General features: G+C 42.4%; 1 protein-coding gene across 17 annotated transcripts in view; it reads right to left on the bottom strand.

The window, feature by feature from the left end:
• The window catches only part of ppfibp2b (PPFIA binding protein 2b), an 80,269-nt gene that overhangs the window by 47,471 nt on the left and 14,313 nt on the right, over positions 1-18,485 (bottom strand). For 14 of the 17 annotated variants that reach the window (XM_047597123.1, XM_047597122.1, XM_047597120.1 and 11 more), the window contains exons 2-3: positions 12,501-12,597; positions 9,257-9,465 (exon numbers count right to left, since the gene is read on the bottom strand). In XM_047597123.1, coding sequence (XP_047453079.1) covers positions 9,257-9,465; positions 12,501-12,582 — 291 coding nt within the window. In that variant the 5' untranslated portion in view covers positions 12,583-12,597. Of the gene's footprint in view, positions 1-3,074; positions 4,160-9,256; positions 9,466-12,500; positions 12,598-18,485 lie in introns of those variants that run through there. The other 3 variants (XM_047597121.1, XM_047597126.1, XM_047597127.1) reach the window with 3 other exon arrangements.

Raw genomic sequence — 18,485 nt, forward strand, 5'->3', positions numbered from 1 at the left:
CCACATAAAGCCCCGCCCCTAAAACAACAGATTGGCCTGGCAATTCTTTGCAGAAGCACAATCAGTTCCCAACGGAGAGACCCCAGACCAGAAAAAAGTCACAAAAGCCGTAACCCTGTCTGGAGAGCGCCATCTAGTGGAATCAACTTAAATGCATGGTACTTAAGGATAAAGGTAGAATGAAAGTGTTTTTTTTTTTTTTTTTAATGTACGCCCACAGCTGTTCCACATCAACTTCCTGCTTCAAAAAATGAGTGGGTGGGGGAATGCAAAAGTTATACCATAGTCCACACAAGAGTAAAAAGGCCGTCATGGCAGCCTACCTTTTTACTGGAGCTAGCAGGTTAACACAGAAGTCTAGTGTTTTCTCTTACAATACATTCAAGTTGAGACATTTTATCTGTAGGTCCAAGTCGTCTGAGCGTCTACATTTAAAGCTGCAGCCAGCTTAGTGGGTGGGACGCCGTACACAAGAGCATATGATCCCAGTGTCTAAGAATGCATGACAGCATGTGGCGCACCACCTACTTTAAATGATCTACGTAAAAGTGTAAAACTCTATGTAAACACACAGGTTTGTACAGAAACTTCATTTATTATTTGACACAGAACTGAATGTTCCTATTAAGTGTTAAAAAAAAAAAAAACAACTAACTCTTTTCCCCCTGTTTGCTCTTAAATCCAGTACTGACTGTTTATTTGATTTGCTGGAGCAGCAGCACTGTGTAACACATTAGCTGAGGCAGTCCCTCTAGTCACACCATCGTGTCTCGAAATCTAATTTAGAGCCTGGTCCAATTGAATTTCATGTCTGCGCATCTTGACAGTCAACAATCCCGCTGAGTGCGGAGACTGACTTTGGAGGTGACTGAACTTTATTCACTGTCGACGCAGCCTCAGGTTTATGTCCGTCCTTTTTCTTCATGCTATAAACATGGTGCATGCTAGTGATACAGAGATGAAAGCTGCTGCTCACTGCTGCAGCCTTTGTAGAAAAAAAAAACATAAAAAACATAGCAGTAACATAGCAGTTTGTGGGCAGTGCTACTTAAATAACTCTCTGAACGGATACAGAGGTGTGCACACCACACACCACACCAGCTTTAAAGACCACAAGATTTCCTTTTAATGCTAAACAATGGCTTCCGTTTTGAATCTAAAGACCCATGCAGTTAAAATTAATTTAAATGTGAACTTTAACCTTTGAAAAAAAGAAGAATGGCAAGGCAAATTGATGTGACAAATATAGATAATGATACTAACATGGGTACTAGGATTCTACTAATAATCTTAGAATAAAAGAAAAACAAAAAAACACCTCAGTTAGAACAAACTGATTTGATCAGGAGGAGTTTTGTGGTGTAACAACCATGTAAACTCTAGATGTGCTGGTTTCTCTCTGGGTGGAATAAATCCAGTCTCTCTAGCATTTTTCCTCCATGCGGGGTAAACATCAGGTGAGGAGTTTCCAGGAGGGACACAAACATGGAGGTAGAAAAACAACCAGCTGTTGAAACAAAAAGTGTTTGTAAAGATGAACCGAGCTGGAAATCCACTACGCTGGAGGCGTGAAGACGTGATGGTCGTCTTTTTCCTCTACTCTACACATTCAGTGTTTGACCAGCTTCCTGCCATGCACTCAGTTGAGACAAAATTATGCAGTAACAATGTCTGGTCCGTTCCCATGTGGGGAGACAAAGAGCGCCACCTGTAGCAATTTGAGCTCCACTTGCAGCAAACTGTGACAGCGTCTGCTTTCATCGTGTAGATGATTTATAAGAGGCACCAGGTTGATATGAGCAGTAGGAGGCTGGTGCTTCTTATCAGATTAAAGGCTCAACAACAGGAATCCTTGTGTGGAACTGGTTTATTCGGAGTGCTGCTAACTTTGCCACAAGCCCTCAAGTCTCATCAAAGTACTTTAAAAGTTGCTGTTTTGCGCTACATGAAATTGTTGTCTTCTGACACACGTTTAAAGAGTGAACAGTAGAGTTTACGCATATCGGGCGTAACATTATGACCACTGACAGGAGAAGTAAGTAACATCTTGTGACATTTCAATGTTCTGCTGCTAAATATTTGGACCTGGCATTCGTGTGGGATGTTACCTATGCACCAGCCGCCTAGAAAAAAAAAAACAAAAAACACACTGGCCTCCAAATTTACTAGATCCCAAACTGATCGAGTATCTGTGGGATGATCCACAGAGACCCCTCTCCTCAATCCGTATGGTGGTCATAATGGTATGCCTCATTGGTGTATAAGCTGGTCTTTTTAAATGAAATTAGGTCTAATTAAATTAAATGGAAAAATGATGATCATCATTTTGTCTATAGCTGCCATAATTAAAGATGTTGGTTGCGGTTTGACTAAATATAATAATTAAAAGTTGAAGTTTCATCGACTAAAACTGCGAAAGGCTAAGAAGAATTTCCATCTGAAGACAAAGATTAAATCATAATAACTCAGCAGATGCTGGATGTCTCTTAATGGTCTGAAGGTTGGTGTAAAAGTCGAACCGGGGGGAAAAAAAGCATAATAAACATCCAAGCAGCGATACGCTTCATGACTTTCTGGAAATACTTTTGTTTAAAAGGCGTCTCAGAAAATAATTAAGTCACTGATCGAAGTAATGACTCCTACCCGACGCAGCCCGGCTTTCATTCTTCTCTCTGTTAAATTCATTACACATATCTTAAGGAGAACACAAACAGATCCTGCAAAGCCTCTGAAAAACCCCGATTGAATCCTGCAGTATCACCCGCTGCTGATCTGATAACGCCGCCCGTGTGATACGAGCGCTAATAACAACAACAACAACAACTTGAGATGCAGCCCCTTACACTCCAAAGCCGGGGGTGGAAATTACATCAGAAGACAGACGGTCTCCAGGAAATAACACAATAAGAGCAGGACAATGACGTGAATCTAAAGTGGAACAACAGTTATCTGACAGGAGAAGGGGAGGTTTCCCCTTCTTTCTCTTTCCCAAAAAAAAAAAACTGTCCTCCAAGAAACGGAAAGAAGGAGCAGCACGGTCGGACGTGAAAATCAAAAGTAGAGCACAGCCTCACCTTTTTGAGCCAGGAGAAGTGTCTGTAGAAGTCAATGGGAGTCTCCATGCCCGCTGCCCATCGCTGCCCTCACTGTTTCCTGGGTTTCTTTCTTTTTTTTTTTTTTTTTAAGCTGGACGCTGCCAGACTCTGTGTGGAGTCTCACTAGTTAAGTCGGCTGTAGCATGTGAGCACTGTCATGTTGTTGGTGCGTCTGTCTGCGGCGCTCACAGCTGTGTTGGAGGAGGAGGACGTCGTTTTTTTTTTTTACGATCTCTGCCTCCTCAGAGGGACAGCTACCCCCCTGCTCTCACCCCCTCTCCTTAATTCTCTCATTCTTTCCCTTCTTTCTGTACTTTCTCTGCAAGTTCACTTTCCAGCTCACAGTCCGTCTCACTCTCGCTGCCTACTCCTCTTTTCTGCCTGATCTGCTCCAAGTTGTTCCCTCCTTCCTCTCTATCCCTTTCTTTTTTCCCCGTTCTTCCCCTTCAGAGTGAGTCCTCCTCTTCTTCCCCCCCCCCCTCTCTCTCTCTCTCTTTCTCCCTCTCTGTCTCTTTCTGCCGAAGTCCGTCTAACAGCCAAATGGCCGAGCCCAGAAAAGAAGGAGGAGGAGGAGGGTGGTGGTGGGAGGGTTTGCCTTCTTTTTTCTTCTGCCTCTCTCTCGTTCCCTGAACCGGCAGCATCTGATGTCAGGCACTCAAACAAAGCAGCAACAGGCTCCACCGCCAGCACAAAACACAAACCACGCCAGGTCGCACACTCCCTTTTCACTTTCTTTTTTTTTTTTTTTGTGTGCTCTCTGTTAATTAGATTTCAGTTGCGGTGCCTCTCTCTGTGTCTGATCAGCATCATGCTTTAAACCCATTAGCTCAGGTCTCCATTTCCTGTGTATTTTACAAAACCACAACAATGTCAGCCATTTGTCCAGAAGGACACGGGCGAACATAAACACTCAACCCAGTTTGGACATCACAGGCTATTCATAACCTCAAAAGGGAGAAAACTCGACATAGTTTTGAGCTTTGTGGATTCCGCCCATTGAGAATTTAACATGTCTGACGTTTTGTTTTTTTCTTTTAAACCGATGACCTGCCCCTACGCGAGTATATTTACACAGATATATTTCTGCATCATGTCCACAAACCTCACTGCTGGAGGCTCTGTTTCTGTTAAGACTTTGCATCAGTGTCTTTACATGCGGCTGCTTTTATGTTGTTCATTAGTAATGAGAGCCTTTTAAAAATATTCAGTCCTTGGAGCTGTTAATGAACTCAATAGGAAATAAATCTAAGTAAGGATTTAACGTAGCAGCATGCCATCAGTTACTGATGCGGTCATGTGGTTAATATAGAAGGAGATGTGCGTGGTTAAGTTACGCATGTGCTTATTTACCAAGGTCTTTACATGGAAACTTCCAGGGTTTGAATTACAATCTGAATTTTGTTCTTGGTTCAGAAACAGCGATTGAGATCTATTAGAGACATCAGCTCTAATATTTTACTTCACCACAGATGATGTCCGGGTTCATCTGCACGCAGAGAAACTGAGATTGAATCTGGAACCTGGAGTTTTTGGAAAACTCATCTCCAAAAGTCCAGCTTAGTTACACTCGTCTGAAGACAAACATCTCTGCTTCAGTCGTAATGGGCAGCGGGGCATCACAGTTTCCTGCCAGTAATACACTTACTTATGATGCTTCCTGTGTTTACATGTGTGCATCAGAGAGCGTGTGTGAAGTATCCCCTGCAAAGAAGCCCACAGGGTGCAGACTAATTGGAGAGCGGGAGTGTCTTTGATCCCGGCCTCTGGGTCAGCGGGGAGGTGCAAAGGAAGGTGGGGGGGGGGGGGGACGGTGGACAGGATGAGTACCTTGACAATCTGCCAGGCTTTTGTTCGAGTGTTATTCAGACGTACAGACCGGAGGAACAGAAACGGTGCTGTTAACATCTAACCATCACAGAGCCACACTCAGTTTACATGAGCCATCACTATCATGTCACCAACATGTCCTTTATATGACCTTTAATAAAAAAAATAAAAAATTAATCACATCTTCTCCATTACCTTATATACTGTCTGTAAGGGATAACGGTTGCCATGGTAACGTCAACTGTTAAGGTGTGGACACGCCAAACTGACATCAAGTAGCTACCGCCAACGAAGTCAAAGAGGAGTCATGACCATAAAATTGTTCTTGAACGCACCATAGAGACTACAGAGAACAATGAGCCAGCACGTTCTGCACTCTCCACACCAGCAGGTGGCGGTAGTCTGTATTTGTCAATCAAAAGCAAGAGCTACTATTAGCCGTAAGGATGGGAAGAGCAAAAAGTACTTGGTGTGTACTTTAATGCCAAGTCCTATCTTCTAACACTGACCTATACTGTAGGCAGCCACCAGGGGGAGCTCCACATACTTTGGCTTCACTTTTGAGGAGTTGTCATGGCGACCGCTTTATATACAGTCTGTGTGTCGGATCAGTAGAGGCGATGCAGGACGCACAACAAAAAAGTCTAAGTGCTCACTGATGCCCCCGCTTCGCTTAGTGCGTAAATTAGTTTGTGTATTTGACCGTCTCCATCCCGTTTTTATTTTATTTTTTTTCCTGATCGGCGCACCCACAGACACTTAATGCAGACCACTGAAACAGGACCTGCATTCGTCGGATATTAATGCAGTGAAGGGAATAAGCAGCTGCTTCATGTTGAATTTTGTCCTCCAGTTTTTTGATGTTTCTGCAGCCAGAGCACCTAATTTAGTCTGAGCTCAACAAGTGTGCGGGAGGAAACAAGGAGGGAGCTCAAACAACAGGTTGAGTAATCACTGGAAACCAACCAGCTCCTTTAGGTACAGGGTTTAAATTGCGAACATGAAAAAGAGTGAGCCATAATTACTGAAACAGAGCCAGGAGGGAACTGCAACCAGAATGCATTAATGCAACAGTGAAAGCATTGTTTTTAACACAAACAACAACTTTTATATTATTGGCATCATGTATACTCTCCTAATAGCAGGAAAAATACTCAACCTAGGGTCTTAAATAGGAACAGCAGGTTGGAACAAAGGCGCAGGGACGAAGAGAGAGCGTGAAAAGGGAAAGGAAACAAATCAGAAAAGAAGAAGAGGGAGGGAGGGCCGGCTGGTGACTGAGTGCAACATGTGAGACATCTGCTGTTGAAACAATGCAGGAGCTCAGAGAAGCTGCTGAACCAGGTCCAAGAGCCACTTTCCCTCTTCAGCCTCAATCACCGCATGGCAAAGCTTAACAGAAAAACAGCAGCCTCTGCAGGACAAACCCCTGCAGGACAAACCCCTGTAGGACAAACTCCTGTAGGACAAACCTCTCCACACACGAAAAACTAAAGCTGAGTCACAAAATAATAAGAGTATAAATTCAGTCACGTGGCTTCTAACATTAAAACATAACAGAAGTCGTCTGAGCAGCCTCAGCTTACCTTCCAATATGAGTCCTCTTAGCAGAGAGAGTCAAAATACTAAAGAACCTCATTCTCATTTACAGACGAACACAAGCAGGAAAAAATAACGAGTGAAAGTTGAGAGGCCACGCAGGACGGACGCAGGGTTTGAGGGAGGGAACTCTGCAGGAAGTCGACTATAGTCGAGCTGTAATAGCGTCTCTGAGGAAAACTTCAGAACCTAAAGCTCCATACTTGTTTCCTTCGCTCCGGCCTTCAATTTCAAAACACCGGCAGAATTTAAGCCGCTATAAAAAAAAAAAAAGTGGCTCAGCTCAGTGACCTTCTCCACATTAACATGTTGAAATGTGCAAATGACAACCAGCTGCCTTAGATGGAAATCCTGCCAAATATGTCATAGGGAGACACGTATTAAACTGTCAGCTAGGAGCAAAGAGTAAAGGTATGAACTGTATTGTAGTGGGATTGTGAGGACATTCAGCAGACACATGAACCCAGGATGATGAAACACTAAAAAAAAAATATGAATTCAGTCACGTTTTGATGTCTTTGATGTCGTTACTTGATTTGAAATGAAGGCAGGTACGACAATAGACAGCACAGCAGCAAAATTTCTCTCCTCTGAACCCTTCGTCTGACCTCGTCTGACCCCACTGCTGCTGCCTCTGAGCTGTGAAAACACCCTGTGATAGATTACGACATGAGAGTTCATCCTCTGGCCTGATTAAATCACATGAATGAGAACGGTCTGAACTTTTGATTTCCTGTTAATAGGGAAATACTAGCTCATATCAACCTTCTAAACTCCTGATGAGCTGGTTTCTCTCTGGCTGTGATTAATCTATTCTCCCTAAACATCAGGTGAGGAGTTTCCAGGAGGGACAGAAACATGGAGGTAGCAAAACAACCAGTTGTTGAAACAAGTGCCGTGGCCAGCTAATCTGTCATGATCTCAGGGAACATTCACAGAGACATGGACACGGAGCATGCGGAGCAATGTCTAACCCATCTGTGTAATGTCTCAGGACGGTGAGAGATTCACTGCAGCTTGTGTTTTTAGCCCTGCTAGCGGTGGGACTCTGTGGTCCATCTGTCATAGTTCAACTGAGGGCCGTTAAATTTGGTGCAGTCATTCATGGTCCCTTCACATTTTGTAGCAAGTGAAAATCTGAATAATTTGTCTCATAATATGGTCTATTACAACATTTATTTTTCCTTTATTTAATCTCATCTTAAATGCTGGCACATCGCTCTTAGTTTGATTAATTAACGAATGAATTCATTAATTAAGTGTTGCATTTAATATGAATCAGTCTTTCAGTCTTTACTTTTAACATTGTTCGTGTTTTTTGAAGTCAACATTTCAGGGTTTCCAGCCATGTTTAAATGATGGAGGCCTCAGCTGACATTAGACTGAGCTAACAGTAGGGCTGCATCACACATTCAAGCCCATGTATTTAACTTTAATTTACAAATTAACTTTAACTTTAAGTTGCAAAGTCCGAAAGATTACATTAACTGCAATTTACCATTAAACGTAACTGCTACTCCTAATTTGTCCACTAGGGGCGCACTGTTCTAGTAGGTGTAATGGACAGAACTCAATACCAGATCTGAACAGTAGATGGCAGCAATGTGCTGAAACTGAACTTATTTTACTTCATATATCATAAAGAGTTTTGTAAAAAGAATAGTTCATTGTGCACTAAAACAAAGCGAAAAGTTGTCGTTATTTGTAGGTTATTATGGTATTATCTTACTGGTCTGTCACGTTTGAGATAAAATTGTGGTCGTATGTGACCCCTGGATTAAAATCAGTTTGAAGAAGAAGAAGCACCGCACCACTCAATGTGGACTTCTTCAGCAAGTGAGAAAATTTGTTTTTCAGACGGTGTTAACCCGATTAACCCGACTGTAGTAAGGGGTGAAAACATAATCTGCAACAAGCAGAAGAAACAAAAACACAACAGCGATTTATGAGACGAAGAAAATTGCTTTCCTCGTGCTTAGAAAGGCGAGCGTAACACAGTGAAGTGAGCAGGATCTCCAGACTGGAACAAAGCTCATGTTAAGCTGCATTTAGCAGCAACAAGCAATAAAGACAGTCAAAAAACAAAACAGTCTTAACTTTAAGGAGTCTAAAAATCCTACATGAGGTTACAATCGGGTCGCACGAAACATTAAAAGACAAAACCTCACAGATATTAATCACAAACATGCACAGGGATACGTCACATGGTAAGGAAAATTATGAAAAAAAAGGAGAAGAAGAAGATGATGAAGATGAGGTAAAGAAAAAACAAGAAGACAAAAGAGCAGTAGAAGAAGAAGGACAGAGAAGGAATAAGAATGAAGAAAGAAAAAGAAAAAAAGTAGTTTCTGCAACTTTGCGAACTTTACAAAACATACTGATGTTGTTATTCAGATTTAACATTCTGAAGTTAAGAAGGTTCAAAAGTCTGGACAGACCAAACCAACATCAAAGAACAACCAGCAACTACCAGTAAATCTTTTGCAGATTGTTTTTTACAGAGTCAACACCCTAAAAGTCAAAACGACGACCAGCGGAAAATCTAGGACCACAGACACTCACCAATGGACCAACACTGGAAACCAACCGAGCAGATTTAAGAGCAGATCTGTAATCTCCTCACGTTACCAGGTAACCTTAGCTGAAACTCGGCACCGGATTCCTCGTTGGTAGGATTAATTAGGGCACAAATTGACCTGAAACTGCTGTAAAATAAAGTAATCCAGAAAACTCACAGTTCCACTCTGCAGCCAGTCGATGAGAGCCTGGGCTGTCCCTGCAGGCAGCTGTGCTCTGAGGCCCTCTCTGTCCTCCTGGTTGGGTTGAAGCTCCAGGGCCAGTTTGAGGTCCTCGGCCAACTGGACGACCTGCAGCGGACCGGCGCTGATGGGAGAACCCAGCTCGTACATGCTGCTGGAAAACTCCATCGCTGCCACTTTGGAACCTGCAGAGAGAAAGAGAATTTTTTAGCACAGGTTAGCGACGGCGCTCCTCAAATCTGAACTGCAGCACAAAAGCTAATCCATGAGCTGGAGACAAGCATCATTTAATCAGAGCCATACATCCTCCTGAATAGTTCCAAAATGTCCATGTGTCACCTGGACCATTTCCCTGACATTGACTCTTAGCTATCTAAGGAGCACACATCTGGATGCACTAAAGAAATCATGGCTGTGGTTCCTTCACACAGTCAGAGACAATGAATATTGCATTCAGTATGAAGAACTGCAAGCTGAATCCATTTGCAAAGGAAGGAAACATCTTTTTAATCCAGGTAGTTATCTAATTTAAGTCAGAAAGAGGGTTAGGGTTAGGGAGAAGAAGAAGAGAATGAGTCTCTAATTCAACTCTTTGTCCATTCATGCAGGTTTCAGTGTGAGAAAGTGATCTGAAGTATAGTAAAGATAAACCAACATGCAGGTAAAATTAGTTCCACTGGGAGGTCAGAGGTCAGGTGCAGTAACTACAGAATTGAGATGCATCTGATAGGAGTATTTGCATCACTCTTCTACACAGTCCAAACTGAAACCAAAAGGATAATAGGGGATTCCTTAAGCTCTTATTTTGAAAGCTGATGAAGTGAATGTTTAGTTCAGGGGTCTTCAACGTTTCTCACCCCCGAATTGATGGAGAGATGAAATAGCGACGCCCTGTGTTCTATATTAAACTGGGCGAGTGCCATTTATAAATATACACAATTGTTAGCATGTTGCATTCAATATTAAGCTATTCAAACACATACACAGGTTCAAATATTCATTTCCTCATTTCAAACATGCGCAACAGTCAAGTGGCCGTGAAACTGACGTAAACATAAACATACCTAACTGGTGGATTGACAGATAAAGGAAATAACTGACAGATTCAAGTTTAAACATAGCTAAATGTAGTAGGGACAGTGAATCACCAAGACTTAGTTGTCTTCTGCTAATATTGCAGGAGAAGCTTTAGAAGAAATTTAAATTTGTGATGGAAAAAATGTGGGGGGAATTAAAAAAATATATTAAAAAAATGTCCAATCAACCAAAGATTTTGCGACCCCCCTACAGTACCTCCACGGACCCCTAGGGGTCACAGACCCCCTGTTGAAGACCTATGGTTTAGTTGATGTAGGAACAGGTGGTAATTGAACTGGATGATGGAGTTTGCAGTGCTGTTAAACCGGACTGAATTAAACAAAGTGTTTCTATAACTTAGCCTATAGCCCACTGACTAACATGTCAAAATAATAGGTAAAGCACAATGCAGTTCAATAGTACTACAAATCATAGCCTACAAAATGAAAATACAGTTGAATCAACATTTCTCTCACTTTTTTTGTTAAATTAAATAATTAATTACTGCAAATGAAAAATAGCAAGAAAACTACCCATTGATGTCACGTGTGAGTTGGACAAGTATTCCTAAACGTCCCTGACGCTGGACAGACCGGAGGAACTGATCCCCTCTGGGTGGAATAAATCCATCCTCTCTCTCTGAGCATGTTTGCTCTACGTGGGAGAAACATCATGTGAGGAGTTTCCAGGAGGGAGAGAAACATGGAGGTAGTAAAACGACCAGTTGTTGAAGAAAGAAGTGTTTGAAAAGATGAATCAAGCTGGAATCCATATGGACAGCAACGATGGAGACGTGTAGACATCCTGGTCGTCTTCTTATATTTATGGTAGCTTCGACAATGACGTCAAGCCTTGACCACTAACTAGTAAAATATAAGATGCAAATGTTTTTTAAACTCTTTTTAGAGTTAGCAGTACAGATAAATGTTAAGTTTTGTTCTTGTGACGCCATCTACCTTTGGTTCCTTGTATTTCTGTCATCCCTAACGTACCCAGATAATAATACAACTGCTCTAAATGTTCTCTGTGCTTTTCCATGCACATCCTCGCTGACTGTAGGCATCAGCTGGTAAAGTGAAATGACAGACCTGACTGCAGTGGATTCCAGCCTGCATCCTTTCTCTCACCGCACCACTATTACCCATCATATAAAACCAGAAAAGACCAAAAGAATAACTTTTTAAAAATGAATTTTGTTTGGTATTTTGTTGGGTATGTAGAGCAGTTTTAGTTTGTGGTCTATATGCCACCGTCTGCTTCTGATAATGAGCTCAGCTCCTGATATGTTGCAGGTCTCATATTCCATATTAAAGTGATTAAAGCAGGAACGTCGGTCGCTCTGACAAACCCTCTCCTCTGCCTGCAAACTGTGAATATCCCCATTTCATTTCTATGAACAGTAATGCCAACATCAAAGTCCTCGACCAGCGGACGGTTTTCGTTAGTGTTCCCACTAGATGCTTAACAAAAAAAGGAAAAGAAGAAGCAAAAGAAACACAGATCTGAATTCTGTTGATAAGTGGCTCTAATTTCCTTGTTAGTGATTGGATGATGTTATCGTTAATGGGGTTTTTAATGTCTTTCTATTTGTGGTTAGACAGAGCCGGAAAACAGGGAACTCACAGCACTCGATGAGATCAGCGTGTTTTTGGCAGCAGAGCTCTTTAGTCCATTTCTGTTCATGCGTTTTTACAGGGCACATTTACTTGATTATCAATAAATTTGATTATTTTCTCAATTAATAAACACATTGTATGATCTAAAACATATCCGAGAACTGTGAAAATGGCAAAGATTGTTGTAAACGAAAAGCAGAACATCTGATTTTCAAGTAATCATTGCAGCACTCATTAGCTTTTGGACGTGTGGGCATCCCCAGGTCCCCCCCAAATAGCTACAGTTGGGCCAATGCAAGTAAGAGACGACAAATTTCTACAGTGCATGGGGGCCTTGCAGAGAAACTTTGGAGATAAAGATTCAGTCCACACTCACGCATTATCTGGGCATAGTGTTTGAGTCACTCACAGCAGTTTGGAAGCATTTTAAAACATAATACAAGGACACAAAGTTATGAGGGAATCAGCTGATTAGTTCATGAAAACAAAACCGATCGTCACAAAGGACGCCACCTGCTGTCCTTTACCTGCGATGATGTCATCCATCTGCTCCAGCGCCGCCTCCAGCATGTGACTTGCCTCCGTTTCCATGGCGACGGCGGGAAGCATCAGATCTCGGGTGTTCTGATGGAAAGAAAGAAGTTCGTTAGTGACTTGCTGCTGCGGCGGTAGGAGGTCACACACTGAAAGCAAACCAACGGACAGAACGCAAAGATTTACACGGGAGACATCTGCGGATGGAAGGGTGAAGGCGAAGGATGGGCTTTGTGCACGGCCCTATCCTGCACAGAGACGTCTCATCCAGCAGGAATGGACATGTGGGTGCTCTAACTAATCCAATAAAGTTAATGCATCTCATTTGCTTGGCAACTTTCTATGAGCTTTGAGTGTTTAATGCTCAGAGAGCAGTGGCTTTGCTGTTTCAGGACGGGGACACGTCACATGCTGTAGGTGAGTATAGGAAATCTTTCAACGGCTAACACTGCCTGTGAGTGTCAATGACAACCTAATCTTCACCCCCAGAATGTTCCTGAAGTTAGGATGTGCACAGAAAGGCACAGACAATCAAAAACCAGCAGTGTAAACATGCTGGTTTGATAAGAAATGACGTATAAAAGCTTTGTACCATGTCCATACTACTAATTCTAACCAGGGAGGTACCTAAAACTAGACTTTTACTGGAGCAATTTTTTTTTTTTTAAATTACATTTTGCATCGAAGCTCCTTGAAATTGTCGGTGCACATATGGAGTGTTTGAATCTGCAGGAAATTCGAGAAACTGCCCGTCCATCTCCTGCCATTCTCATTTTCCGTCTTACTTACTTCCGTCCTACTCCATCCCTCTCCCCTCTGTCCTTCCCTTCTTTGCCTGCAACCCTCATCCCTCTGTCAAGCTCTCACGCTGACTCACGTGCAAACAGCTGTCAACAAATCAAGAGGAAGGACGGTGACGTAATCTACCGAAGCCTTGAGACAATAAAAAAAAAAGGACCTCCCACTTCATTGTGACGGCTGACAATCTGCATAAAACTCAGTCAATGAAATTACAGTAATGTCCAGTCACTGAACTCATCTTCCAACCGTGTGTGTGTGTGTGTGTTTAAGGAAAGCCTGGTAATTATATTAGTTTTATTGAGCCCGAGGGTGACGGCACCATTCAGACACCGTTACAGACCTGACTCTGTTCAGCAGAACAGTTGACCTCGACGGGACAACGTCGCCTTTGTCCCTGCAGGCTGCAGAGTGTGCGCGCATGGAGAAAGTTACAGATTTATGGTGAGACCGAACGCATGTGAAGCTGCTGATACAGAGATTACTGTGCGGTTATAGGACAAAGCCGACGAGACAAACTGCAAAGAGCAACAATCCCGTCCACTGTCTCTACAGCTCAACAGGCTGTGCCGCCGCTCTATGGGGGAAAAAAGTAGCGGGAGGTTCTCGACGTCTCCTCGTGATCTGGGATGGATTACTTTTAGAAACAAAAGAGTTTCACATCTTCACTTTCACTATACGGCTTTTCTTCAGCCACAAGATGTTTAAAATTACACTTCTGCACTCTATTGCAGTTAACCAATCATCTTGTGAGGTTTAATCATTTTATCAGCGTGCATTCAAGCTGTTATTAGAAAGCAAGACACACCTTTTCCTTTATCCCAAGACAAAGCTGAACACACTCCAGAAAAACTAGTTTTTCAATCATGACACCATGTGACCTGTTCCTTGCTGCTACGCCTGGCTGAACGTTGACAGCTCACTCTCTTCTGAGATAAATCTGATGCGGAAGACTTGAGAAATTCCAATTGCATGAAGAAATCAATGTAAACCAGCCATCTAAGGAAGTAGGTCAACCATTGCTTTATATTGACATAGTTGACTGAAGAGTGCACGAGGGGTCAGCCTCCTCAGTTAAAACAAACTCGCTACCAGAAGGGTAACCTGCGTACTGAGACTACAATGACACAGCAGACACACAATTCATTTTAAAGCTTTTCTACATTTGGACCTAGTGTCCACACAAGTAACATTTTAGAAATCCTAAAATAGATACTATGAAAACTTTGGTGTTGTGTTTTAGTCTGGATGAGGACTTTTTCCCATGCATTCATTCATTTTCTGTAACTGATTGTCCTCTGGAGCCAATCCAGACAACCGGTTACACAAGTTACACAAAAATAACTTTGAGACATTTCTAACCTCCTTGTCTATGTTTACAGACGCCCTGCAACTAAATTTAACATTTTATTAGGTCCTACACGTGCAGAAGGAAAACTGGGGCGATGACATCATCGTGTTTGTATCAGACGTCTACGCTAATGGAAAAAAAAACAAAAAAAAAATGATACCACACAGGCTACGAATTTGTCTTTTTCACCCTGGGACCTGGATGCTAAAAGGTCGGCCTAAACGTGCAACACTTTTGCGGTTTCACCCAAAAAATGCATCCGTGTAAACGTAGCCTTTAACTCAGGCGTCTGGAAACTTCACTCTGCCAATCAGGACAGTTATCCAGCCCTGAAATCTATGAGAGTTCCACGTGATAAACATCAAACATCCGCTAGGTGCCTGAATACAATCATATGCAACGATCTGTTCCAACAGAAAGCCAAGCGGCATGTTTCTTCCCCCCCCCATACTTCCTACTCTTATCACGTCCAGTCTAAAAGAGACAGGAAGGCTGGCGACAACTCACAGGTCACTAAGGCCGTCGTAAGCCCCTTTCAACTCGGGCAATCAACCCGGGATTTTAACAGCTCGACTCGGCTTCGATGTGAACAGGCAAGCTGCGTTGACCCGCTTCACACGATGACGCTGATGTACCTGCCTGTCACATTCTGATTCTGTCACTTTACGGCCCGTCAGACTGTGTCACTGTAGAAGCTCCAGGGCTGTGAGCAGCTCAAAAACAGAGCAAAGTTTTGGTCCACTCCCATAAGAGTCATGTTCGTCGAATGCATGTGTGACTGTGTTTATATACGGCTTGTATAGCTATGAGGCACACTTTTTTGATCGATCATGGGAGCGCACTGAAGACCATGGGATCTGTGAGCTGCTCTGCATCCGTGGAGAGGAGATATCGGGCACTGTGCAGTGATTTATTCAAATATCAGCAGCCTTTTGAAAGAGCAGGCAGCATTAAAGCAGCATTAAAAAAAATACACCATGCTGTCCATTGTTTATCTGTGTAATCTGTGTCTTTATCAGTGTAGTGTACTTAAATGTATAATGATAATGTTGTCGACACAATGACGTGTGAGAGGGAGGAAAAAACAGGCACACAGCTCTTAGAGCCGTACATCAGACCCTGAAAATCCTGTATCGACCCAGTATTTTCAATGTGAAAGAGGTATTAGGGGCTAGCTTAGAGTCCGGTGGGACATAGACGCCGTAACCAATGCGCGTAGCCATTCAAGCCATTTCTACTTTCAATAATAGCGACTGAAAATTTCACCGAAATTTCACCAAAGATGAGTCACACAAATGTTTGTGTATTTCCGAACCTCCTCAGTTAATGTTTCCTCGATGTGTTCCATCTTTATTGATCAAAAACAATCAATTGGAGATGGAGAAGCAGCTAAAGCAGAAACACGCTAGTACCAGAGGTCCAGTCACAGCCCTTGAGGTATACGTCGCTGCAGCTCGTAGCTATATTTCTGGGCTGTCTGGGCTGTCAGCTACGGCGTCAAATTGACACAGACACCTAAACCGCCTTTTACTGTCCTGTAGCAATGTGGCTGAGCTACTATCAGCTTTGTGGGGCATCAGGAACCAGGCATCAGGACCATCTGAGGCCTCATTCAGTACATTCCTATCACCCAACACTCACTTTCATTACTCGTCCTGCTGCTTTGTACAAGCTGAGAAACCACCGCAGTTTAAACTAATGCACGTGTGCAATTTTCTACAAACCACAGTCGTGCTCCACAGCCCACTGTGATCCTGATTATCCTCTCTCTGCAGCGGGCGGCTGGACCTGCTGTTTTTTGGTTCTCTAATTCAAACAATAGTTGTAAATGTGATGCAACTTGCACATTTAAAGACAAAAGAAAAAGAAAGGGGAATGCAAAGGAGCATGCCAAGACAAATTAATTATGAAGAAACATTAAAAGAGTATAATCAAGTCCAGCATAGAACAAGCAATCAAATTAAGCTCTGACTGTGTTTGTGTGTTTGTGTTGGCGTGATCTTCAGTCTCTGGACAGGATTCAGCTCAGACTACGATTTCAAAGTCTGATGGAGAAAATGCACATGAGTTTAACAGCTGTGTAAAAATAAAAGGTCTCGTTGGATCTGGCAAAAGAATCTCACTGCAATTCTTTTGTGTAAATTAATAAAAGCCAGGTGGAGCAAGGGCTGCATAAACTCACCAACTTCATGACATAAATATGTTGATTTGCATAACACAGTGTTTACAACCTTTCCCAATTGTAGCAGCTTCTTGTGCAAGGAAAGCTGAAGATAACTAAAAAAGACAAAAATTTTAAGATAACTATGACGAAGACCAACATAAGCTTTTAAATATTACACAGTTTGCAAGATGTTACTTGGTGTCAAATATTCTTGCGCAGCACCAAAAAACAAAACTACCAGATTTTGCAGAAAGTTACACTGCAAAAACTACAGCCCACATCCAGCTAGCACATACCATATGTTGAGCGCCTTCAGTAAAAAATGACGTTGCACACTTAGGCTTATGTGTCGTAGCTATGGCAATTTCCAGATACTTCTCCATCTCCTCAATTTTTAAATTAATTGTTTAGGATCAATAAAGATGGAATACATTGACGAAAAGATAACTGCAGAGGTTCGGATATACAAACATTTGCATGACTCGTCTTCGGTGAAATTTCGGCAAAGGTTTCAGTCGCCATTGAAAAGGAAAGGGGCAGCAGCATAATCATTACATGTCACCTGAGCAGCGTGGAGTTGATTTTGTCTTCAATAAAATGTCTCTCATTGGCTGTGGGACTAATCAATTGCGTTGCACATGTATTTATTTTTCTCACACTAAGTTAAAAACCCCACACATAAATCCTAAAGGTGTGTTAACAGACTCGTGTTCTGATAAGAACAGGCTAATTACACTGTTGAGATTTACACACCTCAGCTTCCACTGGTATGATAATATAGTCAAATATCCACTTTGTCAACCAGTAAGAAACATCTATTTGTTTTTATTTCGAAGGATGATGAGGATTTCTACCAGCCCTGATGCCCAAGAGAGAGAACGGATATAAAAAGTCACCATCTCAAAGCCAAGTCTGTGGGCTTGAGCATTAGATCATCTTTTCTTCAGTGTGACTGGGGGTACTGTGTGATCTATGAACCGTGGCTGATGCATGGCTGCTGCAGGGGCAAGAATACATAGCTTAATGTGCCTCGTAGTGCTGCACTGCTCCGCAAGCTGAACTGCTCTGCTCTTATTAGTCCTGTTTAGTGCCGCTAAAGTGCATTTGATTTCAACTCGGTTCTCTTGTTGAAATGTGGATCTGTTTCCTGCGCTCCCTCTCTCTTTCTCTGTATTATCTGATTCTTCTCTACTAGCTTCTGCTCTGTGTTACACTCTCTGGTCAGTCCAGTTGACTTCTGTTCTAATTTCTACAGTAATCCATTTTGCCCTCAGAGTGAGGGTAATGAACCACAGCAGAAAACAACACATGACTTCCAGTCAATGATCATCATGAGGGTAACAAAGTCTGCAGTGTGAACATTCAGCCTTCAACATTTCCCTTTAAATCGCCTTTAAATAAGTTCCTGCTTTTATAGACGTTGTGTTTAAGTAAGAATTTGGGGGACAGGTCAACATTTTGAGCTGTTTTTCGTGATTTTTTTTCTGCATGCGCGCAAAGGTTTCCCAGCACAACTGTGGAAGATGGTCGATGTTATTAACTTAACTCCAGACAGTGGTGATAATGTTATGACGGATCAGTGTATAAGTGGGCACATAGCTATGAAGTAACTTTAATTTAACTTGGCACTGTGCCTTTTCCCTATAAAACTGCAAATCTAATAAA

This window comes from Mugil cephalus, chromosome 10 (genome assembly GCF_022458985.1).
Source record: "Mugil cephalus isolate CIBA_MC_2020 chromosome 10, CIBA_Mcephalus_1.1, whole genome shotgun sequence".
NCBI classification, from domain to species: domain Eukaryota; kingdom Metazoa; phylum Chordata; class Actinopteri; order Mugiliformes; family Mugilidae; genus Mugil; species Mugil cephalus.